This window comes from Ambystoma mexicanum, chromosome 5q, assembly GCF_040938575.1.
Source record: "Ambystoma mexicanum isolate Mex_15411 chromosome 5q, UKY_AmexF1_1, whole genome shotgun sequence".
Taxonomy (NCBI): Eukaryota; Metazoa; Chordata; class Amphibia; order Caudata; family Ambystomatidae; genus Ambystoma; species Ambystoma mexicanum.
In genome coordinates, this window is record NC_090933.1 from 81,808,241 (window position 1) to 81,835,020 (window position 26,780).

At 42.7% G+C, this 26,780-nt stretch overlaps 1 protein-coding gene and 1 long non-coding RNA gene across 2 annotated transcripts in view; one reads left to right on the forward strand and one right to left on the reverse strand.

The window, feature by feature from the left end:
• LOC138497228 (uncharacterized) overlaps window positions 1-15,296 on the forward strand; it is a 140,388-nt gene extending 125,092 nt beyond the window's left edge. Inside the window, exon 2 of the long non-coding RNA XR_011278545.1 lies at window positions 13,355-15,296. This is a non-coding gene — a long non-coding RNA (uncharacterized lncRNA). The remainder of the gene's footprint in view (window positions 1-13,354) is intronic.
• The window catches only part of FRRS1L (ferric chelate reductase 1 like), a 79,856-nt gene that overhangs the window by 13,268 nt on the left and 39,808 nt on the right, over window positions 1-26,780 (reverse strand). The window contains exons 2-4 of the mRNA XM_069620554.1: window positions 25,396-25,480; window positions 8,859-8,997; window positions 1,963-2,209 (exon numbers count right to left, since the gene is read on the reverse strand). Of these exons, the coding sequence (XP_069476655.1) occupies window positions 1,963-2,209; window positions 8,859-8,997; window positions 25,396-25,480 (471 nt within the window). The remainder of the gene's footprint in view (window positions 1-1,962; window positions 2,210-8,858; window positions 8,998-25,395; window positions 25,481-26,780) is intronic.

The following is a 26,780-nucleotide window of genomic DNA, read 5'->3' on the forward strand; positions in this document are numbered from 1 at the left end:
CAGTTGAAACTGTAATTGATGTACCCAATAAGAAGCTTTCTGCGTCAAGAAGCCGCAGATTTTAAAGAATGGGCTGGATCAGATTCTGCACTGTCAGCAACCGAACAAGCTTGGCAAACAACACTTCATGTGTTTTAAAATATGTCCTGGGGCTGAGCACTTGAAGGCTGGGCACAAATTAGGCACTGCTCAGTGTGCTGGTTTGGCTGCATTCAATCGATGAGAGGGACCACTTATAAACCCTTGCCAAAAATCCTTACTCCTTTTATGTTCAACCCTTCTTCAATTAGGACCCTCCTTGCTCCTTTGACTTGGAAGACTTTGACTTTGACTCTGAAGACTTGGAAAAGCTTGCATTCCCAAGATCTGCACCCCTTTTATTTTTGTTTTATTGTTTCCTACTACTGAATCTTTGACATCGGGTTACCCAAAAAATCTTAAGCAGTTACAAGAGAAACCCACAACCATAGCTTATCTACAAACTTCAAGAAATGTGGTGAGTATACGGTCATTTCCAGTCATAATCCTGTATCAAAATAAGAATTTGCAGTGCAATTTGCTTCCCACTGATGAAAAAAAAGAGGACATGGGTCTCTTTTTGTAAAAAACTACTAAGTGTCGTCAACAACTTAGTATTAAATTAATAAGAATTGGTGAAGGAAATCATGTCAACTAAATAAAACATTTTACTTTATCGCACCGAATTTGAGGCAAGCGCAGTACCATGAATACACTGTGCCAGTGAGTTTAAATCCCTTGAGTGTACACCTTTTAACCAGAAAAAGTTTTGAAATGCATTTGAGAACATAAACAGTTTTGGATGGATACAAGGTATTGTTTGTTGTGGTGGACTTTTTGCAAGAATTTGGCTTTTTGAATTGGTTGTGAAGACAAAAACTGAGAACATTATTTGATGTTTGGTTACAGACGGAAAACGCACAATGGCTGGATTGTGATTATGGTTGGTAAACGGTGAATCCGAAATAACATTGCATTTTTCGTAGTCTTCGAAGAATCAAAGAGTGATTTAAGGATAGTGTGGTGCATTACTCAAAGATTCTATTAGGAGCTAAACCTTTTCTTTGTTTGACTAAGGGATAGCAACGGTTGTGGCCGTTATTAAGATCCAATTGAATCATGTTTGATTCTAAAGAAGAAGATTCCACACACGACGCTACACCAGCTTTAACATCGTTAATGATTGTATGTATGATGGCCAGTACCGCTGCTGTGGCACAGTGCTTCCATGGACACAATCGGAGCAATCTGCAAATTAGTCCTGGCTCTTGCCTCGGTAATAATGAGTTGGCGGACCACTTCTTTCTAATTAGTCAGCACTAAATATAATTCCCCCAAAAATGTACCACCTCACAAAACCAGGTCTTCAATAATCAGTCAGTCCATAAAACAGTCGACAAGTGAGGAACACATGAGTCAAATGGCTTGTGAAACCACTTAAAATTCATTGAGTTCACTCACCAATGGCAAAGAAGAAGAAGAAGAAGAGGAGGAGGAGCAAGCTGCTGGCAGCTGCACGAGCAGAGTGATGAAGGGGAGAGGAGACAATGAGTTGGAGCCACAGGGCTACTATGCAGTTCCACCTAACTTGAAAATGGTGACGGCTGCTTTTATAGGGTTCGATTCCATTTCAGGCCTCACTTTTAGTCATGCAGACCAACAGATGCACATGCGCCATTCAAGCAAGCAATTTTACTGCATATTGGGTAAAAATGCATGATTTACTGCACGTTTCACCCCTGTTCAGTCAGTAAATTCTTAATCTTGAGGAATCACCCCATTTCAGTCGTACATTAACAATTAACACACTTCATGGTAATACGTAGAGTATTGTCACATTATTTAGGATTCTGTTATCTCTCATATTTTCTTTTAACTTGGAATTATGTGACACACAACACTGATGCCAAGCTACTGCGAGGCACATGCCACAAAAGAGCATACCTTGAATTGCTGGGCCCCAGGCAAACAAGTAGTACCAGCTCAAGTGGAGATCGACAATAGTTTCATCTCTGGGCACATAAACAGGTCGCTTGAAGCGGCAAGTGACACGATTGTGTTCGAAGATGCCTTCTTCATCTCTGGCAGGATTTCTCTTGATTTCTTTGGCCCACTGGCCAACATTGTAGAAATGCTGGATCCGAACCCTCCCATTGTCATCGTGAACGCAGGCCATGGCATCATCTCCACCCTAAAGGAGAAAAGTCAACTTTTAAAATTGTATCTGTGTCCATACCACCTTTGTGCAAGCTGTGTATTTGTTATTTAAGATGACAAGAACCATTCAGGTTGCACACGTTTTCATTTTAATTAAAATATACGGCTGCTTTGAATCATAATAACAATATCAATAACAATAATGATGAGTATAGCATTGATTTTTAATAAAATACTGTTAATACTATTACAGGCATTGTAATAGCCTGTTTTCGTATACCATTTATAATAATAATGAAAATAAATTCATGTATTCAAAGATAATAGTTTTTTTAGATTTAAATTTAGATTCAGAGAAGCAGAGAGGCTCAACAAACCAGCCTTCCAGAGTAAGGCATCGAAATGAACTCTATTGTCATATAAGACTCCACACAATTTGTCTACAAGTAACTCTAACCATTTCACCAATAAACCGGCTGCAACAAACAGGAACAGATATACCATTGTCATGGTCAAACTATGCCACACACTGAACATCTAGGTAAAACCAGAGAGAGAGAAGAAGCTCTCACTGTCAAAGATCATCTAACACAGAACCTCGCATTGAGCCTGGAACACAACAACCAACCAACAAAAAACAAGTACTCCGCAACCTGATGAACCCCAACGTGATTCTCACCCCACCCTACCTTGAAACACCACAGTTCACACCATTCATCCCCAATCACTTCCCTCATACCCAACTTTAGTGGCGTCAACAAGACAAATCTAAACCTTAAAATAAACATCCTCCGCCTCTTCGAAGACAAATCCAAACCCATACTAGAAACCACACTATGGCCTCAGCGCCAAACATTCCAGAATAACCCCAACGAGCCAACTGAGAGGGTTGCGAGGAAGTAGAGAACCAGATGCTACCTCATCAACTCTCACTGTATGTCATCATCAAACTTTATTTGGCTTTGAGGCCATCAAAGTACACATATACATCATAAACATAACACATCTCTTATTTACAATAACTGTAGCTCAAACTGCCTGCCAGACCTCAAAGCCATATGGCAACATCTGCCATGGTTGCATCCCCGGGCGCAACCTGAGGGGTCAATTTGGATCTCCTGAAGTGGCCATATGTGCATCCATCCCGCCCCCATTAATGGCTCCCTCAAATCCTTTCCCCAACAGGACTACAATGACTCCAGACAGCGGGGGATGCTGAAACTTAGTTCCTATGAGAGAGGTATTATTATGGTAGGGGTATGCACTAATTTCAATAGTGCTACTAGACAATTGGCAGCATCACTTTCCAATTCCTAGTATGTCCATGGCCATTTTTGGCTCGCAAGTAAATTTGGATGGAGTCCAGAATGCTTCCCCCATTGTGACATATTCTTCTACAGCTCAAAATGTTCTCTCTAATTAGGCAACAACATCCATAGACCATTCTAAACCAGTGGATACACTTATTTGTTCAGGATTCTCTGGTTTGAGGTGGATAACCAGTACTTTTAGGGACTCTATGCAAGAATACCACCCCACCCCTACAGATCCGTCTCATGTTGCCACCCTCCATACATGGGTCTTGATCTTCTTGAGTACTACAGACTTTATATCTACTGGCATCTGAGGCCACTCTGGATTCTGCATTGCCAGCCCCATCACCCAGTATTCCATCCCAGGATATAGTCCTGACCCCGCCAGCGTCCTCCCCACAATAAGCCCGCCGTGGCATTAGTGCAGATTTGTACTGTGGGTTATTGGTATCTGGCCAGATGTCAAGTTGGGCTTGCTTCCAGGACCCCTTTTAAAATGTCTCATCGGTACAACCAATATAATCGATGCTATTAGCAGTTATGTCAGGCTGGGTTGATGTCATGTTTCTTCACAGCAGGCCCCTGTGTTAAACTCAATTATAGGCTTGTTCCCCTCCATAACACCTCCTGGACCTCTACGGTCTTGCAGCACAAGCATTAACAGTTTTTCCAAGGCCATCTGTTCAATCAGAAAAAGAGAGCATTTACATCCCAGTTGTGGTGCCTCGTCAACTTGGTTAGGGGCAGAAGTAGAACGAAATCCAGGGTGAGCAATTGTGCTGGAGCAGTTAGCGCACAAGTGGTATACCCTTTTTCAGATGGCATAGCCCCCAGGTCATCTAAATGATATTCAGTCGCTCAATGTTGGTGAGCCGCTGGTCCTAGGGAGTGAGCGCTCTCTGCCCGGTGGCCCTTTTCAGGGGAGGTCGAGCACCAAGTTCAGGAAACTACCAACTTTGGTACCCTTTAAGTTGGGTGTTATAGGCTTTGGGGTTATGTCGGTATCAGGGTCTTCAATACTGATCACTGGAAGCCTGTTTTCGCAGAGGTTCTCCAGAACTTTGGGGGTGGGGGTGGAGTGGATAGAGGTTATTGGGTCTTGGACCCCTGCAATGTCTTTGCCGATGTCACCCCCCCCCCCCCTCGGTGGAGCAAGTTCATGGTGGGGACTCTACAAATAACAAAACTGGCTGCAGTACAATCCGACCCCCCCTTTCCCTGCAGTATGTGCCCTCATTCCATTATCCCCTCTTTCGTTGTTGCTAGCAGGTTTATTGATCTGAACTGTGCTGTTAAAAGTTTTGCTGCCCCTAATATCCAAGGAGCTTCCCAAGAAATGGTTCATTTCCTTGGTCAAATTCTAGGCATCGCTCATAATCTTAATAGGGCTTGTGGCTGTATCTTGGTGCTGCCTTGGCCCAAGCCTGATGTGGGCAATTCCCCCAATTTGTGTTTGAGAGTAAGGATTCTCCTCTTTTGGCTTAGGTAGCACAGGGAAGCTCTGTGGTGATAAAGTGGGGTGGAGGGGGGAGCGTCCTCCATATCAACAATTATGGCCGCCACACTGGTGCAAGTAAGGGAAGGCAGGGGTAAGCTGGGGAGGGCTAGCAGTCAGGTACAATTGAGGTGCACCCTCCCCTCCTGGTCACTTCTCACCTTGTCGTGTAAGTGCAGATTCAGGTACAGCAGCAGTCTTCTTCTAGTGAGCTGTATGTTACAATATGCTGACCCCGCTCGGCGCACAACACCCTGCACTCAAATGCCGGCTCAGATAAGTGCATGGGTCTCGTGGCCAGGTAGGCAGGACCAGGAACAGGAAATGTGGGCAAAAGCTCCCACAGGCACACAATACCCCCGCACCCTTGACCCCTGCGGACAAGCATGGACATCTACAACCTTTGCAGCTCTTTATCAAGGAAACCTAGCTAACAACAATTACTCTGTGGTAGTACATGAGGCCACCCCATCAGGTTATAACATTATATTCTTCTACTGCACCCGCAAGCGAGGAGGTGGAATGCACTCACACAAAGAGACTTATCAATGCAAAAGTGTCCTCCTTGGAAACAATGCGGACTAGGAATCATCCTAGTACACTGCACAATATTGCACACGTCCACTCTAATTTATATCCTGATCTACAGACTTCTTTCATGCAACCGTTCTTTCTGGACAACTTTGCTGTTGCACACGGTCAACAGCCAGCATCTTACCATCATGGGACACTTTTTGCTGGCAGAAAATGAAAACAGGTCTACTGAATCACTTTTAGTGAACCCGGACGGCCTCCACCGTAGACAATTAGTGAGAGGATCCACACATGCAGCCAGACCCACTGAATTTTTTTGTAACAAAAGGCTTGCTACCATAGCCCCTCCACTCCCAATACACAAGGGCAACAACCTTGCCATTCTGTTCTTCAGTTTCGCCCTGCCTACAGCTCTAAGAAAAAGCACAAAGGATTAATCGTCAACTATCAGACCATGAATGGATATCACAGACGTGTGAAGTTCTGGCACCAAAGAAGTCCTTACATTTTGCCAAAACAAGCAAGACACAAGATGTTTCACATCCAACTTCACCTTCTTCAAGAAAGATTGCAGAAGGCTAGTGGAATAACTCCCTAGAAACAGACAAAACTTCATGCTACCTATAGTCCAGGACTTGCAGGACAGAAACTGTAAAAGTCAAAATAGTCCATTATGCAGACTACATAGATATTGTGGGGCCGGCTGTGGGCACACATCTGGCCTCACGGGTGCTCAAGGTTCCATTACTTTAGTGGGTTTGCCCGGATCACCTGGACTTACTGTGGTTGCAGGGCAGAGCCTGATAGGCCATAGGGATTCGGCTTGGGTGCCGGAAGCACCATGGATGCTGGGGGCATCTGAGATGGAGGGTGCCTGGGCTGGAACCAGGCTGATCTGGGGGGCCCAGAACAGCAGTGACACGCAGGGCCGCGATCACACAGTGTGGGCTTGCAGGCCAGGGCTGCAGGACCGTGGTCACATGATGTGTGCCTGCAGGCCCGAAATGAGAGACAGAGTCAGCAGATCCATTGTTGGAGTCTGCAGCCGTTCTGAGGCACGTGCATGCAGGGGCTCCTTTTATTAGGTCGGGCCATGACATTGTCATGGCCCATTTTAAAAGGGCAACACACTTGGGAGGTTCACACATAACAATAGATTCTACACAATGTGCCCAGGAGGGAATGTGCAAAAGCATCAAATAATTTAAAAACTCTTTTGCCAGCAACACCACACTGACTCCAATCCAATATTTCTGCAACTTAATCTCTGCACACTTCACCCCAAAGTCCTAATGATCCAAGACCACTTGCACAAATATGACCCACCAACAATATCCAACCAAGTGATGGATGAAGCACCCAGCAAAACTATCATACTAACCCTGTGGCACTTCCGCCAATGCTTGAAATAAGAATTAAGGATCACAGCAAACACCAGCAACACACTCGGATCCACAGAAGACACTTGCTCACAGAACATCAACAAAGCCATAACCCAACAACTTGGATTAAATCTTTGAATCACTTCTCCACTCCTCTATACAAGCTAGGTACCATCCTGTGAGCCTTCAATATTGCGTACGCCAAACCAAAACTAAAGAAAAACAGCTAGCCCTGTTGATCGTGCAGGCTATCGTTCTCTCTACTACACCCTGCAGTGGGCCTGAAAATATTGTAAGATGAACGGCTAGAGAGACGAAGAGAAAACATAGCTGTGCTTTGCAGCTTCATGACAAATATAGCTGACATGTAAACAATGAAGGAGTATAACCCCCAGCTATTGCAGCCTTAGGAATGCTCACTGAGCAGACTTTCAGCAAATAGCATGCTTTTATGCAAAACTTCTGGAAATGAATCTCTTTGTGCCAGACCTGTGGAATGTTGCTATTTTAGTTTCAATGAATCATGTTTGTTAGGACTGAGCTTGAAGTGTTGAGAATATTACACAACTGTAGCATAGCAGACAAACGAATATAAAAGCAAGGCAGCCGTTAATTGGTCTGAGGCTCATCACTGGGGCAATCGTGAAGATACTGCTGAAAGCACCATTGTGCAACCCATCCATCACTGCACAAAGGTTGCAAGCCAGCCATGCTGCGTGAGCACAGGGAATCCCATGGGGAATGACTAGAGAGAGTGAGAGAGAGAAAGATAGAGAGGGAGAAAGAGAGAGAATCCCAAACACAACCAAAGCACAAAGACTGAACTAGAGACAAAGCAGACCAAGCACATAACGAGGTGGAATTAATAGGCTCATATCTGATACCGTGTACTAATGCAACATTTCCCCTGTTTTGTTTGATGTATCCATCAGTGTTAATGTGTATTCTAAAAGGCTGCTTTATTTGCTTGATTTTTTTATTTAGAGCTCCTTTTGAGTGATTTCCTCTGAGGTAAATCGTTAAACACACAAAAGAACTTTTGCCAAGCTCTTAGTCTTGGCCTCTTCAGTCCGCTAGCTTACTTGCGGTAGCAACCTACAGCAGCTCAACACACACCATTCGCTGCACTCGGAGACCAATGAGGGGAACAAAATCAACTTTCTGTTCCATTTTAGACACGTTAAAAGACACGCTGATGCAAACATACCAAGTGTACTCATCCTTCTGGACATCTCATCTTTGCCTTCAACACTAATAGCCCCAGAATTCTCCTAAAACATCTCTTGCCATCCGATTCGATGGAATCATGCTATGCTGGGTGACATTCGTCTTCTTGGAGAGGAGAGACTACCAACATGTTCCCATTTACATAGACAACCCACAACATCACTTTTGGAGTAAGTGCCTCAAGAATCCAGCCAATGCCACTACTCTTCAACATCCAAATAAGCCCCGTTCTTTGAAAACAGTTGCATCTCAGCCTCCATCTGCTACAGCTATGTGGAAAATACTCCAATCATCTACAAATGTACTGAAACTTCAGCCCATAATGAACTGGACAGTGGTGTCGACGTTTAACACGTCGGAGCAGGGAGGATGGCAACTCAATTAGAACTTAACCTGACTAAAACAGAAATTAGGATTTGCAATACCACAATAAACCACAACACAACCATTTCCTGGCCTCAACAAATGGGAGCCAGCCCATAGCCGAGAGCAACTCAGATCCATCCATCTCATCATGTAAGAACCATGACAGCCAAGAGCCCCAGCGTTCTCCTGATAGGAGTATGTCAACAGCCTCTACCTGGGCCTCTCAGAATGTTCACTAAACTGTCTGCAGGAGCTTTAATTTTTTGCTAAGAGGAAACATGGCGCTGCAGTGCATCTGGAAAACATCAAAAAGCAATTTACACAATCTCAAATAAATGAATGACTTAAATAAATACTGCAGCTCACCATTTTCTTGTCAGAAGAAAACCCAACTGCCACCCAGCCATCGGTGTCAGCACTCATTTCAAATTCCACGTCGGCTCCTATACGACGATAACTAAGAAAATAGTCACAGGTTTCTGCATTGCACCCAGGTTTCCCGTACCTAAAAGAAATTGCATTAAAGAAAGTGTGTATGGTAAATTTGATGTGTGATTCTAAGATCAAACGTTTGCAGGTAAGATTTTGGAAAGTTCAAATAGAACCCACAGTGGAGTGCGGGTATTGATTTCACAGTGTGATAAATCATACATTCACTGGTCTCTACAAAGTTTCCCCTGTAGCTAGAAGGCATGCAGACTTTAATATGCAGAAAGATTTTAAGTACAGATTACCGCTGTACAACCCCAAATAGGTCCTTCAACTACAAGCATTCGAAATGGTCATGCTTTGCCACAGTAAGGGTATGATAGTGTTTGTAAGGCCTACACATGAAAATCAATGTCTTTCACTCTACATTTGCAAAGCCAGAACTACTGGCTTTGATCATGCTTATTATTGTAGATTTGCGCTTGAAGAGATTTACCAATGCTTGCTCTTCCTAATGTCCTAATAGATGATCAAGAACACAGTTTGCTAAGCAGCCTTATTTGTCTTTTACATTTTTTTGCAAATCCTCTACGAAGTATGTTCCAAAAATGTGACAGTATAATACTCTAAATAAGCCCGGTGGGATCAAGGGGGCAGGAGTTGCGTCCCGCCTTCATACTGCATCTTGCCCTGGAGGGCCCCCGTATGCCGCAGAGGGAGGCCATGCCCCCTTTTTATACATGATCTCCTGCAGCACCCGCATGGTTAAAGCCCCCTTGGATCAAGGGTGCAGGAGCTGTGAAAGCAGGACGAGTGGGGTGAGTGGCCTGAGAATACACCCCAGACCCAGGCGTTGGACCACACTGAATGCAGCACCTAAGGAACTTTAATCCTAACTATCCCACGAGAGTAGTTGTAGGGGTCCTCTTTTTCCAATGTAACATTTTTGACAGGTGGGAACGCTGTCTTGTTGTCCTTATTCCTGCCTCTTTTGATATGGGTTTGATTTCTTTTTGATATGGAATTTGATATCAAAACATTTTGCTATAAAAAATGAATTGATATCAAATTTTATATCAATTTGATAACAGTTTTATATAAAGGGCTAAGTAAAGTGTGTTTGTGTACTTTGATACGGTTTGATATAAAGTGTATATCAAATTGTTTTTAATAAGGGAGAGCATGTTTATGCTGTTGCTTGGTCAAGGGCAAAGTGAGTTGTGAGGAGTTAGACGAGTGTTAGGGTTTGGTGATGCGGCGATGACACAGGAGTGGGTGGTGCTGCATGTGCAAGAGTTTGATAGACAAGGAATATAAAGCTAGGCAGATTGGGTGATTTGATGCTGTGCTAAGAGTTTTCTGAATATAGCTAGGCGCGCTAAATGGCGTCGCAACTTGATAGGGGTGTTAGAGAGTTTGAATATAATTCTAGGGGGTCTCCGTCATGATTTTATATGGATTCAATATAAAAAGGATGGTTTTAGGCACGCCATTGTTGGGGGTGCGGCAGGGACAGACATGCCCAGGCATGTATGTTTATTATAAGGACCATGGAACCATTGAAAATAGAAGCTGGCAAAACAAGTGTAATGTTCCAGCGCCGATGGGAAATGTGAGTGTGTTGGCAGCACGGGCGCAATTGTGCTAGTAGAGCCTTCTAGAGCACTTGCTATAGTTAAATGGGCCTGTAAAACATGTGTGCTGTTTTAAACACGTGCATGTTTGTTTTTAGAACGAAATGGCTTTATATTTGATACAAGGCTGTGTGTGCATGCCTGTGTGTGTGTGTGATTTATGTCTTTCTATAAAGCTTGCAGCAGTCTAAACGAATTCAATACATGAGAAAAGCCTGCTCTGAAAACATGTTTGCTACACTCTCAAGCAATACAGTCGTGTAACTGGCAGGGGTTACACAGACGCACACACCCACCGATTAGATTTTAAACTGTTAACAAAATACAAATAGTTCCATATTTCTTGAGCGGCTGGGGGGGGAATGCCTTTCCCTAATTTAAAAAAGAAAAAGAATCTCTAAGTGTTTTGTAAAAGGCTTAATTAAATTCATCTGTGCCGAACTGAAAGACAGCACACTGACCCCTGCAGAGTTTGAGCTTAGAAGACAGGATCAGGCAGCCCATGGATCGGGGCTCTTGTTATGCCCGGGGAGTTTGACCAAGTATTTTAATTAGGTGTGACGAAATGACACTGTCAAGAGACATAGGGCTGAGTATCACGGAACTTACCCAATTTAAAGAGATAATATTAAACATGTAAAATGACGGGGCATTCATGATAATGCCCCAGGCCCCCGCACGTGCACATCTCCTGATAAACCCAGAACTTTAAATAGCTATTAGAATAGGCGGGATAAATTGCCAATGTCAAGAGATCCAGGCCTGAGAGGATAGCCCGTTAATCTGGGCTCTTGTTATGCCTGGGGGTTTAACCAAGTATTTTAATTGGGTGTGTCGAAATGACACTGTCAGGAGACCCAGGGTTGAGCAACGGGGACTCACCCAATCTAAAGAGATAATATCAAACATTTAAAATGATGCAGCATTCATGATAATGCCCCATGTTCCCGCACGTGCACATTTCCTGATAAACACAGAATTTTAAATAGCTATTAGACTAGGTGTGACGAATTGGCAATGTCAAGAGATCCAGGGCTGAGTATCGCATGCTCACACAATCTAAGGAGACAATGTGGGACATTAAAAATGACGTAGCGCTAATGGTGTCAGCTGCTCGTCACGAGGGGAAAAATAACTACAAAGCCCCTTCTACAAAGATGTGTAACTTGTTCTATACAAGAGGGGTCCCCTGAACCATTGTTACAGCACTAGGCTTGCATAACAGGATGTGTGAGGTGCAGCCACCCCTGCAAAGGTGAATAGCTAACACAGACAGCCCCCTCCATGCGCAGCTCTCAGGGGGAGACGGCTTACCGGGCCGGTAGTGAGCACGAGAAGGCTGGCACTGGAGACCTTTGGAAACCTACTCTGAAGGCAGATATCTCGGCCGGAACAGGTAGACACCACCTCAGGCCCACCTTACCTTATCCTGACGTCGAGGCGTTGAACAACACAGAGTGAATAAGGTAAGCAACATTGCTCGGCGGGGGCGTTTGCATATATTTTTCAAAAGGTGTTTCTGACAGCAGAGCATTATGCTTTTTAAAATGTGAGATAACAAGTGTTACGTCTAGACAATCTGTGTTAGGAGCTATTGATAGCGCCCCACTGTGTGAAAGATAGCTACAGACAACGAGCGTGACATTTGCAATGCAAAGACTTGTTTCTCTGCAGGCCTTGCAATGGACTAGGGTCTTAGAGGCGTTTGTGTAGGGACAGAGTTAATTACCGACCACTAACCAAAAACCTTGTATTTTGTTGCATGCAACGGTTGTGAGAATATTTTTTAAATATCCGTAAGGTAGTTCACAGCGCTCTACTTCAGTCAAGCGATACAGTATTTGAAAGCTTGGCTTTGGAGAGCTTCAGTAGTTTTCTGTATGGGCTGTTTAAACTACAGAGCCATCTGTGCTAAAGTCGGTTTGCATTGTTCACCAAACTTAAATAGCACACGGCTGGATGTTTTACTGCTAGCCGCTGCTGCTCTAACCCTATCGCATAGCTGTTGTCAGTTACGTGCTGATCAAGCGATCCCGACTCACATTTCTGTAGGGCTGTATTGAACATTTACAATAGTCAAAACTGGAAATACATTTTGATAAACGTAGGCGCGGCGATGGTTCAGAGGATAGCTCAGAGTATTAAGCACATATTGCCTTGCACATTTACAATAGTCAAAGTTGAAATACATTTTGATAAACCTAGGTGTGATGATGGTTCAGAAGATAGCTCAGCGTGTTAAGCACATACTGCAGAAAGTTGTGTTCATGTGTATTACAATCACAAATTGTAGCGCAATTGTTTGTGCGTGCTTGTGTGTGTGTGTGTGCGTGTGTCTGTTTTTAAAACACAAATGTGCATTAGATACGTAATATTGTGTGTTTTATATATATATATATATATATATATTTTACCCAGGGGCGCTCTTTCAAATTTGTTGGAGTGCACAGTTGACCATCAGGGACAGTGCGACCATTTGGACCATTAGTGACAGTGCAGCCATTAAAACTGTTAGGGACAGGGCGGCCATTTGAACCATTAGGGACATCCACGGTCCAAATGGCTGCACTATGCCTGATGGTTACATAGTTGCTATTTTGTTGTTTTCCTAACTGTGTGTCATGATTTTAAAATATAATGGCGCCTTTTATAAAAGAATGTTCGGTTTGTAAATGTGTCACAGATCACACAAGTGGTTGACATTTTTTAAGCCGCTGAGATTCAAGATCTTATATTCTGACTCGGGGTATACATTTTAACATTATAAGCCGCTGATTCTATATTTCTCTGTTTTTATAGAAATGGCTTACAACACCCGGATGGCACAGCCGTTGCAATCTCTGGCTATGAATTGTAGAGCGACTGATTCAGCAAATTACAGATGGCAGGATGGAGCGGGGATGGTGCTTTTGGCAGACGGTTCAACAAATCTTGGATGTCCCGAGGTGAATAGAATGATGCAACCTGTTTCTACTGGGGCTTCTGAGGGCGCTGGGACGAGGGCTGTTCTGCACGGTGCAAGACATTTTGAATGTTTCAACGATATCAGCAAGGGTTGTGGGATTTGGGGACCCCAACACTGCAGAGTTCTTTTGTACATTCAACACTAGGCCCGCTTGGGTCTGGAGTGTTTGCTATGACCAATGGAGTGTCTGTGGGACAGGCACTGCAGAGTTCTTTTGTAAATTCAACAATGGGCCCACTTGGGTCTGCATGGCTCCCATTGCTTCATCATCACCAAAGGTTGCACGCCGGAGGAGCTGCTGCTTCCAAGACACCGATCACAGAGTTTTTGCAACTGTCGCCACAGAGGGTGAAGCACTGTTTTTGATTAATTCCGAGGGGGGCCCCTAGGATCAAAGCTGTTTCTGGTTCACCCATCGGGCCCGAGGAGTGTCTGGGGGCCCCGTAACATGGTGTTGTTCTTTTGTTTCATCCAAAGGGGCCTGTGGCTCCAACGCCCCTAATTCTTCTCTTATTTCTGGAAAACGGTGCCGTAGAATGCCTGGCAAATGCTAACAGTGTTTTTTTACAGGTGCGCTGGATTGGGGAGCTATATGCTGAATGAGTTATTATAACTTCAAAGCTGTGTTGTATGTGATGTATATTGTATATGTTTTATACAGTTTTCAAGATGTATAATGCATCATGTTTTTTATTTACAGCTTTTTTTATTTTCAGTTTGGTGTAAGTTTCGACATAGCGCTTAAACGCCAGGTAGAAACGTGCAGCCGTAGTCAATTTTGTTCTATTAACTTTTAGAAGCTTGAAGCGCGTGCCATTCGATGGCCCAGCCGCTAATCACCAGTCTGCTGGGGGGCCAATAATGGAACACGCCCATAAAATGTATCTTGTGGACAAGCATCAGTTAGAAAACGTGACGACTCCCACAGCTCCGCTAGATTGGGATATACGAAACGTTGCTAGCATGGGTCTCAACTCGGAGATGAAGGATGTTTTGAACAGATCTGATTTATCATCGCATGATAAAGCAGCGGTGTACTAGAATATTATGCACAAATACTTAAAACATACCCGATACAGCGATGCAGAGAAAAACAAACTAACTTTATACATGGGGCGCAAAGATCTAGCAGTGTGAGGAAACCGTCAGGGACCGATTCGGTTGTGGCTGATGTGTTAAACACGCTTAGCCAACACTCTAAACCTAACGCGAAACTATTGCAACATGAGATGAAACTTGCAAAGGATGTGGCTGTGTGGACCAATAGGGGAGAGTTTGTTTATAAAGGCAAGGTTTTAAGGGGTTTGAACTTGCACGATCTAGTACGAAGTGTTACAAACCGACACCCCACATCTACAATAAATGCCCCCATCGGATGCAACGAGTTTATGGCTGATTTAAATATACCGACTTTGGTTGTGGGTAATGTCACCCAGTGCCGCCTTCTGGAGCAGTTAAAAACCGAGGCTCCTGCAACTCCTCGCCAACAACACAGCTGTTAGCCTGTTAAGCACACCCATAAGTAGCCCCCGCTCACCCAGCCCCAAAAGGGGGTGGAATACCAGTTGGCTTACAGATTCTTTACCCACCTCTGGCATACGTGACTCTGAAACGTCTAGACCCCGACAAGGCAGTGACCAGCCTACATGGTTATCAGAGTAATGCACGGTGCCCCTTGTTGAATGTGTATGATTCTTCACTGCTATCTTCTGTTATAACATTTTTCCTTCAGTATTAAATATGTCTTTTTATTAATAAATGTTTTCAATTCATAAACATGACTGGTTGGTTGTTTATTATGTTATATTATCTAGTATGTATAATAACACCCGCTGCATGGTTTGGAAAAAAAAAACTATTTTATTGACACCTGTATCAGGGTATAGACGATACACATTTACATTTCTGACACGCTGTAAACATTTTGCGAGATCTATGCACGCTGTCTAGCGTCTTCTTAACAAATCTGGTCACCATTTGATTGTTTTGCATCGGTTTGCTCGAATACATTTTCAAAACAGCCGACAGCGCTCTCCATTCTGACATTTGAGTGATGAAGAATATACAGTGTGGACCGCAGGTCAAGGCTTTAGACTCTTGAACCGGTACAGTAATATAGTGTCAATACTTTGCAATGCTATTTATATATTTAATTAAAACTCTGGCGTATATGAGGTGTTGCGGGAAGTGCGCCAAACTGTCAAACACCGATAGCACATCTCCCTCCAGCCACAAAGCTATCCAGTGTGTTCCAGCCCGGGCCTGAGGATCGGTGTTCACCACAAGGCTAACTGGACGATTTCTGGGTAGGCGTTTTGGGACATTTATCGCAAGCAAACACACCGTGAAATGTTCTTCAAGTGTGTCTATTTTTACACAAAAATCCTTTTATCTGTAGAGTATCCATTAAGTATCAAAAAGTTTGTGTCTTTGCGCATTGATCTCAAGAACGCTATCGAAAATGCCCCACACTAGCAGGGAATGTGTGGCAGTTAGGTTTCTTTCAAACCTTATCTCAGCGCGTTGGTTTACAGTCACGAGTTTGAAATGCCACGCTGGCACATTATCGGGTCTTAGATCAAATGCCAGTAGGGTATAGCCAAGAGCATATTAGTTGTAAATGAAACCAGCACATCGCGCATTTGTGTTTCCCCATGAAAGCCACCACCCCCATGTATTCTCTGATTATGTTCGGAAGTCCAAAGTTGGGGGTATATGCTTTGGCAGGGATCGAAACACTGTCCTTGTGCAGCGCTGCATAGTTCACGTTACAGTGTTTGAACTCTAAGGGGTTTTCATCGTATGCCCCATTGAGGGCCGTTGTTTCAACATTCCCATGATGATTATTTTGGGGAGCTGCCCTAGAAACAGGTTGTCTTGACTGATACCGTAGTTACCGGTAGGAATGCTGAAGACTTTTAGAGCCACTCTCTCCACAGGGTATTTTACATTAGATACCTGGAGCGCCTCTGCATGCGCCAGTCTAACAGTCGGTGAGACGCTTACATGCTTAACGAATAAACTGGCCGATACGATGACTAGTTTGTATTGCTCTGTGTCCCTGCTCAAGAGGCAGAAAGCATCAAAGTTTCTGGATAATTTCACTTTAAGATCAACACTGTTAATCAGTAGTTTATAGGTCAGCGTGTAGGTGACCTAGTAAATCAAAAACTCTGCTGGTCCTGGCATGATAGGCTCTTTTCACGAATCCCTTGTTATCACCATCCAGAACGGTGCTGTCGAAATGCCCGGCGTTATTGCGGTAAAGGGGACTGGCCGACAGCTGTTTGTCCAGGACATTGCTGCTATAATTTAACAGGCTCTCTATATATAGTCCCGGTAGGTGTACATGTTATCGCTCTGCATTATCAGTCGATCGCCGAATGGCATGTCCACCTGATTGAACATGTTGGCTATCTGGTAAGCGATTGTGCACACTTGTGCTGTAGCAGCGGTGTCGGTTCCATTAGCTTTTGTTATTTTACAGGTTAGATGTAGCAGCGTATCATTCAAATCCAGATACATATCGGTCGACCCCGATACAAAAAATTCTACGGGGGCTAGCAGTGATACTTTTTTAAAAATGTTATTATTGTAATATTTCTCTGACTGGATTCTTTTGATCATACTTTCTAACAATAGTTGTTTGATATTCACAATGTTTTTTGATATGTACAATTTTCTTTTGTATTTTATTCTCATATATATTAAAGATGGTATACTTTGGTCTAACTACACACATTGGTCTACCAGTTAACTTGTTTTTGTTCTTGTGTAAAGGCACCCCCTCAGCCTTTCCATTGAATCAATTTTGGGGTTCCCTTTACCAATTTTGTTGGTACACTGAATGTGGGCCAGTCTGCGCACCTAATAATGCTTATCATGTTTGTTTTACCCTTGATGCCAAGTAAAAAGTGCCATGCCACATTAAGAAAGTATATCCAGACCTACACTACTAGTGTCCGTCTGAATATACTTTCTTAATGTGACATGGCATTTTTCACTTGGCATCAAGGGTAAAGCAAACACGATAAGTGCCATTATTTGGCTAGCTTGCCCTATGGTGTCAGTGTGCCTTTACTTTCTTAGCGTGGCATGGCATTTGTTACTTTTTAGTTGACATCAAGGGTAATGCTAACATGATGAGTATTATTACATAGCTAGACTGGCTTACATTAGTGACTTCAGTCTAGCCATGTGTTTCATGGCGTTTTTGTACTTTGCACCAAGGGTAAAATCGAAGTGTGATCACTTACCACACTGGCCTATCTCGACATAGCTAGCTAGTCTGGATATACTTTCGTTCTGTGGCATGGCATTTTTTACTGGCTGGGAGTCCTTATATGGTAATGCTGGCATATGTTGGTGCAGCATGCACGGATATGCAGGGATGCAGCTAGTATGAAAATGTTTTATGTACTGGTAATTATGTGGGCAAAGGTATAACGAAAAAATGCATTGGAAAATGGTTCTAGTCACTACTGAATGGGTTTTTTCATGTGCTACCGTAAAGACTTATTGCAAACATTTATGGCTTTCACCCATTTTTTCACAGAAAGTGTTGTAAAATGCACCATTTGAACCCATTATTTTAAACTATTTATCAGGGGAGAACCCCACCCTAAACCTCGTTGTTTGGTTCAGGCTCACTCGCTGTGTTTACTTGATCCCGCATATTAGGCGCATACATTTACGTCCCTCAAGTTAAAAAATTCACCATCCACCACTGGAAAGAGCCACTTGCAAAAGGTCATCTGATCTGTTGAAAAACACCCACTCCCAGTGCCTTATATCAAAAACATATCGGCAATTGAAAATATTTACAGCAGTGTGTTTGGTGATTTACAGCGAGAAGAGGAAGACGAAAGTGCTTTGGAGTCTGTCTTTCCTGGCTGTTAATTTTGGAGGAGGAAACTTTCTAAATACACACACCCTGCGTAGAGCGCAGTGGTTTGCAGCAGTGTGTTTGGTGTTCGGGGTGCAGAGCTACTAGGTGAGGCTCTGTCAGCAAGGTAAGCCAGAAGATCTATACCCCTGTGACTTGTCATCTTGTCCTCGTGCTCCGTGCAACTCAGACATTGTTATTATCTCCCCGGCAAGTCCCATGGAGTCAGCACGAGTTACACGCAGTGCCTTATAAGGTTCCTTTCATCTGTGCGAGTAATCAGAATTAACAGTCCGTGTGGGTCATGTGGACCGTTAGATTAGCTTCTTCACACTTTGTACGCACTTTGCATGTCTCAAACAGACTTCTCCTGCCAAAAGCGGCTCCAAAAACATTCCTGTGACAGGGTTTTACTTCAGGGGGAGAGAGAAGAAGTGCCTGTGGGCTATTTGAGCCATTGAGCTTCCTCTAGACTTTACTTTCATGCACTTATATTAAATAGTAGCTGCCGTAGGAGGAGAAACTTACTAAAAGATGCAGCCTATGGGGTGCCCTGTGAGACTTTGGTGTGGATCAGACACACTAAGCCCCATTAGGGTCTATCAGGCAATCAAGTGGAGTCAGATTGTACTACAGTAGTACATGCCTTTACTTGCATCTTTTGCAAACACACACAAGTCTAAAGTAGCCTGGAAGAGGAGTGACTGTGGGCATAAGCTTAGAGCTCCTCGACTTCTGGCACAAGGACCGAAACTTTATACATCGAGAAACATCCCCAACTAAGTTTAAACTGCACGATTATTGGCACATTATATACTGGTAAATTTAATGATGCCGCCTGTCCAAACAAGAAAGAAGCAATCTACACTGACAGTCAGAGTCCTGTGAAAGCAGACAAATAAACAGAAAGCATGATCCAAGACTCAATCACCTGAACTAGCAATGCATTCTCAAGAAGATCGAGATGTGATTTCGGGGGATTTGATTAGCCTGGTGGATTCTGTGAATGCAGCACCATCTACACTACATCAAGAACATTGTCTCCTGAATGCCATTAGTGCTGGTTTAGGCCTCTCTGGGGTGAAACAAACCTAAACTATTATGGGGAATGAGAGTGTACCCGATATTCAGCGGGAAACAGCGCAAATACAAGTAATACCCCTATATATGGTAATGCGGGGGAAAACCAATCAACCCCTGGTGTGTCACAAAGGCACCAAAACATTTTTAAGCATGTTGGGGGGGGGGGGTAGGGCGACTATTATGACAAAGAACACTTGTCCATCAGCTCAATTGAATCTAGATAGAGGCAAGATGAGCAACATCAGCTTTTTGGAGGGTGTTGGAGAGCTTGGTTGGGTAGAAGGAGAAACCTCGGTCAATAAGGGCACCCGTCTCCCAGTACATATGAAGAAGGTGGGGGTAGGTGATGGTTACACAAGTCCTGAGGAACATTATTATGGAGACCACGGCCCTTTGAAAGGATCACCATCAGAGCTAGTGGAATTAATGTCATTTAGTAATTTTGCACAAGGTCCAGAAGCAAGCAGAACAAACATATTCCATCACACTTTACGTGAAGCAGATGAATGTATAAAATAGTCATCGCCATCAATTTCAGCACTCAAATCCATATTGAGTGCTCAAGTTGCCCTATATGATAATATTAGGGACGAGGTAAGAGCTCATACGCTAATCTTGTCGTAGCTAAATGTACAAATTGACATATTGAGTACTAGCTGCTTTAACATGCAAAAACCTACAAAGAACACAAGTGAGAAAGCAGTGGGAACAAGTGACGGCACTGAGAAGCACTTACGATTACAACAAAAGTACCCCAGGAGAAAACATCTTCACCAAAGAATCCAAGAAAAGCAAAGAAAAAATCATTGAATGGTAGGAGGAACCAATTGAAGAAAGATTCAAGAAAATATTTAAGACATGTACTGTGGCAATCAAAGAAGGATGAGACACAAAACACCAACGGCAAAGGCACCAGTAAACTAAGAACATTTCCCGTGATGGGGGTCATTGCAGAAAAAGAGACCTCTATGGATATGGATCAAGAAAGAGACTCAATAAGCCTAATTGAAGTGGGGCAATATATTACATCTGATAGTGATTCCTCTGATATCCGGTTAAATACCAAATTGGGAAAGAAAGAGAGACTAATGGTCAATAAGCAGTTCTCATCAAAGATGAAGGCAATCGGTCTAAGTATTGCTAGATCAGCTTCACCAGTCCGAGAGAAAGACAGTATTGATCAGGGGAAATTAAGCCCTCCGAAAGTACAGGTGAAAGAAAAGGCTGACTGTAGCAGAAACAAAGGAACAATGGGCCTTGCTTTTTCCTATCCCCACAACCAGTCAGGAATGCCACAAGCAAGGGCAAGTGGGGATTCTGCCCACACATGGGCTCTATCCCGGAACACTTAATGTTAGGGGCAGAACAATTGAGTGACCTAAATAAGGTCAAGGAGGTCTGGGACAGGACGGAAGAAGTAGTGGGGAACACTGAAGGCCAACCCAGGGTGTCCCCAACGGATCGATTGAGGAGCCTCTTTTGGACAACAAGAACAATGCAGGAGGAAGACAATTATATCACCAAGAAGAGTATGTCACAAAGGAATGAAAATCATAAAACTGACAAGGGGGTTGATGGCGACTGGAGGCTGAAATTAGCATGAGACCCGAATATTATGTACTTTGAAATGTATCAATATGTTGACTTGAAAATTGTGCTTAATAGATTTGCTATCCTCTCTTTATTGAGGCAGGCCAGTAGTCTGGCAAAGCTATCGACACATGATGGAATATATGTCATTTTCCTATTTGAGGACAGATGTGACCTTGCAGAAGTGGCCTGAAAGTTGTCATTTGTTAAACGTATGGTTTTGGAGGAAAGAGATGAAATAATGAAGTATGGATGTGTGGTGTATGAAGAACGCCAGGAGGTGAGAAGTATGCTCTCTGAACCTATGCGAGGAGCGATCCAGAGTGAAATGGGTCGGGCAAAACCCAGTGTACGGAAAACATCGCTCACAAGCAGTGCAAAAGCAAAGGAGGTGATAACTAACACCCCATTAAGTGAGCAACACAGGTTGGCCCTGTCTGTTCTCCAATTATTGAAAGACGAATTATTGGGAGCAAGGGGTTGTCGGGCGAATCTCTGACAAATGAGAATATACGTTGCCTAAATTGGAACACAAGAGGATACAATAGCTTTTTAGCTTTGAGGATGCAAACCGCATTTTTAAAGATTATGACATTATTACCTTTCACGAAACCTGGCTTGGTACTAAATTGTGCCGAGATGGATTTGCCACAATACAGCAAGAGGCTTAGAAACCCAAGAAAGGTAGACCAATGGGTGGATTATTGTTGGCAACAAGAAACTCCAAAATAATGTCATCTCGTATTTTATCTAATGTAATAGAAGGTATCTTGGCTGCAGAAATAGAGGTGGTATGCAGGGGGCTAAGAAGGAAGCTGTTGGTGGTTAACATATATTGGAACAATCAGCTAGACACCCTAGATGGATATATTGATCATATCTCTCAATTAGTGGGTGAATGGCTGAGTGAGGCTGATTCTCTGGTGATGATAGCTGGAGATTTTAATATTGACTGTGTGAATGACAGGCTTCGATTGAAGTTGTCTGCCCGACTGAATAGGAAAGAAATGGGACAATCTCTGACCGACTTGGGACCTTCATATCTTGAAAAAGCGATGGCTGATAATAAAAAAAGGGCCAGTATGTGGAAGCGAAGGGAATTACGCACTACAATCGATTATTTTGTGGTTTCCAGAGCACTGCTAGATATGTGTAATCATTTCGCAGTGAAAGAGACCACAATGAGTGATCACAATATGTTTGTTACTCACTTATCTATGAAGACAAATGAATCGGGTTTCCAAGGCCCTATAGATCTGTCTGTGAATCCTGCGGGATACCGTATACACAAATATAGGCATAAAGGCAGGACATGAAATGAGAAGCTGACAAATTATGTGGATCGTGTTAGCAGAGAGGCCCTAGTAGATAACTGCTCACTCAAGGGCTTTAATGAGTTTCTCCTGGATCAGGAGACTCCAAATACAATGCGTTTAACAGACAATTGGCATAAGTACTCTTTTAACAAAGAAGTCTGGCTAGAAAAAAGGGGTGCGAATTATCAATTGAGACAACTCAGAATTAATGAATATGGCACAGAAAATTATATAACTAAGAAAAAGGAAATTCAACTAACCTATTAGCGTTGGCTAAGGGGCCATAGACAACCTATAAATAATAAAACCGGGGAGAAAATGTTGGAGAAACTTATAAAAAAAAGACCCAGCAATTTTGGTCTACAATAAATGACAACATCCACAATGTGTACTTCAATCGACAGGTGTGTCTGAGGATTCATGGATTATACACTGGGAAAACATTAATGGTATGGGCTCTGAAGGGGCCAGCAAGGTGGCCAACGGTAACAAACCATGGATAGTAGAATTTGAGGCACCAAATATTGAAATAATAATAGTAAAAGCATCTATGTCTGATGCATGCGGTCTGAACTGTGTATCCAATGCAGTGCTCAAAAATAATGCAAAATGATGGGCTGTGTTACTGGACCTGCTCTTTCAGGATATCCTTCGAAAACATATGATCACTCAATCTTTGAGGGAATCCATTATAGTCCCGATCCACAAAAAAAAGGGGAACGGTCCGACCCATTGAATTACCATCCAATCGCCTTTCTGGAACCGAACAGCAAAATATTTGCCACAATCGTCTTGGAGAAACTGAATGATTGGTGAAAGAAAAAAGGCTTCTGCCCAAAGCACAAACTGGGTTTCGAAAGGGGATGAATACAATGCGGAATGGCTTAATAGTATCCGTTTTGAAGGATAGTATTGCAAAGGGCCACGGAGGTAGCCTAGCCGAATATGAGTATTTGCGTCTTTAACTGATTTCTCTAAAGCCTTTGATCTCGTAGACAGGGCACTGTTATGGAAGAAATTAAAGGCATGGGGAATTCCAGCATCGCTACTCGCAATACTTGAGTGCATCCACCAAGAAACTGGGATTAAAATAAGACAACATTTTCAAAGGAGCACTAACAGCACCGATCAGAACATTTAAAGGGTTCAGGCAAGGATGCACATTTGCACCATGCCTATTTAACCTTTTTATGGCCGACTTCTATCAGCCAATGAAAGGTATTGGCCTGGTTTCACTTAAATTGGGGGGAGAATCAATAAATTGGTTGCCCTATGCAACGATTTGGCACTTATAGACTATACACCTGTAGGTTTACAGCGCCTAATAAGTAAAATGACTGAATATGCTGAAGCGAATGGATTGGTTATTAATCAAAAGAAGTGCCAGATTATCCAGTTAACCCATCCAAAGATGGCCAGAGCAAAATATAACTGACAGGTAAATAATATTAAGATAGTACCCCAGAGGGAGTTAATTTATTTAGGGTTCCAGCTATGGGACAGAACATCTCGTGAGGGCAGTATCAAGCAAATAATGAACAACAGTGAACAATTGATCTACCAAATGAAGAAGGTGTATAGTAAATACTGCAATTTCCCAATAAAGCCTGTGTTGACTTATGTAGGTATGGTGGTCCTAGAGACAATTTAACCCAGTGAGCCTAACTATTCCGTGGGTTAAGATTGAGGGTCACATATGGAAAAGGGTTTTGAACCTTCCCATGGGGACGCAAATGCTGTCAATTAGATTTGAATTGGGGTTACTGTCCCTGGCATATTGTTTCCAATCAGAAGTCCTGACTTTAATGGAAAAAATCTTTAATCCAATGAGTAACACTCTCTTTGAAGATGTGATTAAGGAACTAGAGTCAAGCAACTCCCCTTTTCTTACGGACATGTCTAACACTGCTGATATTCTATCTGAATGTAATAAGGGCAGTAAAGAATTGCACGAAAATCCGGACTGTTTTAAAGAAAGGTTAAACGAGCCTGACTGGATTGAGACCATAACTACGGTTAGAAATTATAAACTTCATACCACTTGGGCCAGAATCGATAAACCATTGGGCACATTGCCAATATATCTAAAGCAATTCCAGGGTCCTAGAATAAGGAGTCAATTTCTGCGCTTCCGCCTCAACCTATTGCCTACAGTGGAAATATTGGCCAAGAGATCAGTTTACACACTTGAAAATATAGACTTGTGTCGCTATTGTAAAGAGCATAAGGAGACCGTATTCCATTTAATGGTAGAATGCGCGGCTCTGAAAACAACTAGAACGTGCATTCTGAGTAGATTTTTCCCAATGGGAAGGATAGACCTGGCACACGAAGTATGCTATAGGTTGAGAGGAGGCAATGAGGTTTTCACGACTGCAGAGGTGATACGAATGCTTGACGAGCTTGGTCTTACTAAGTCGAATTAGTGTTTATTTTAAAGTTTCTTATTCTTTTTCTTTTCTGATCTTTATATTGATACTGAACTATGAATGTGTGAGGTGTTGCATTTTGTACTTTTTATAGAGTCAATGATGAAAGTATGTTGCTTGTGTTAAAATAATGAAAGTATCTTATTTGTTTTAAAATGATGATTGTTTATTATTCATGTTTTTATCTTTTTGTAATATATATGTCTAAAAGTTCAAATATTGAGCATAAACACAATAAAATTAAAAAATATATATTTACATACTGTTTCTCGCTCAGCTCATTTGCACCAAGATTTTCTGGAGTAACCCACTAGCAAGACCAAGTGCCAACCTTCTAGAATGCGTGAGAATCAATGTTTTTGTAAGTGTCTATTGGAATCAGGTTTTAACATAACGCTCTGAGCTGTTGAGGACCTTAAGTTTGCATTTTAGTGCTTTACAAAATATAAATTCATTATGACAACATCAGTGTCCACACTTTAATTACTATTTAGTTGTTGATTGTTAGCTGTGTTAATGTAAAGCAAATGAGTTGAAATTTAAGAACATTTAAACATGTCTAGTATACTCACCTGAAGCATCCTTTAGTTTTCCCACAGTCATCTATTCGGATTCTTGCAAAGGGATCCACAGGAGGAGCAGTAGGGAAAGGGTAACCTGTATGAAGAGAAAGCAGAAGCCTTTGCAGAAGTGATGTGAATGAATGAATACTGTGCTTAGCTGTGTGAAGCACTCTTTTAAAAGGGTAGGGCAACAGTGGAGGGAAGAATGTGAGATGATGCTAGACATTTGCTTACAGTGACAATGCATTCTTGGAATGATCACCTCCACCCCTAAGTGCACATATGTAGCAAATACATACCTTTAAACAAAAACAAAACATACATTTTTACCTGCTCATATGACTGAATGGGGCTACAGGCCAGTAGCAGCTGACTCTATTTTGAGCCTCTAGTATGAATAATTAGTTTCAATGGTCAATAAGAATTGTCAACGATAATACCTGATGAATAGCATGTTGTGCCAGGGTAACATCTTGGTGCAAGAGATTGTCCCAACCCCTAGAGGGGAATGTCATCCAAGCAAAATATATCTGCCATTAAAAACTGTTCAGAATGTTAGTTTCTTTTTTTAATGATCCAAGTTAGGAAAATTGCCAGAGCAGGGACACTATGTTATTCTTTGCATAGTGGCACTGTGAGACAAATATGACTTGCAGACAAACTAGTGCAGGCTATTTTTTAAACCTCCCGCACTCCCCTCCATCAAACGCAACTATAACCAGTTCACCATTTAGAAATGGTTACTTCTGGCTACAACTGCAGTTCATGGATTATTGGACATTGGTGTGTATAGGTCTAGGCACGTCTATTGGGTAAATTAAAACACTAACTACAAAAATACCACTGAACCTAACATTCAAGATTATATACCAATAACTGTATTCTGGCCACAGTAGAGCCTCCATTGATTTGAGCTATTCAAGTGCCACTTTTCTGCTGCTCTGCCATACTCGTTCTGCGGCCCCATGTTTACGCAAACAGCCTGAGAAATTAGGGAATACATTTAAAGGAAGCACTTGGGCCTTTGTCATGGGTGGAAAGGGCTGCTGTTGAGATATTCATGTTTTATGTCAAAGGCAGTTTAGGTCAGGTGGTTGTCAGGATCATTATGCCCATATGTACAGTCCTCACATACCCAATGTGCTATAGCAACCCAGTCAGGAGGCACTAGCCCAAATAAGGGGATGTAAAGCAGGGCCGAATGTCCCTAAGGCTTGAAGTAAAGAAAGCCAGTAACAAAGAGAAAATATTTCCTTACCTAGGACCAGGGTATTGGAGGGAGAAACTGGTACAACAAAGCCTTGCCATTTCTGGCCCTCAGATACAAATGTATTGACATGGTAAATATCTTATGTTCTCAAAGAGTTCTGTGAATAATGTGTCTAAGAGTGGAG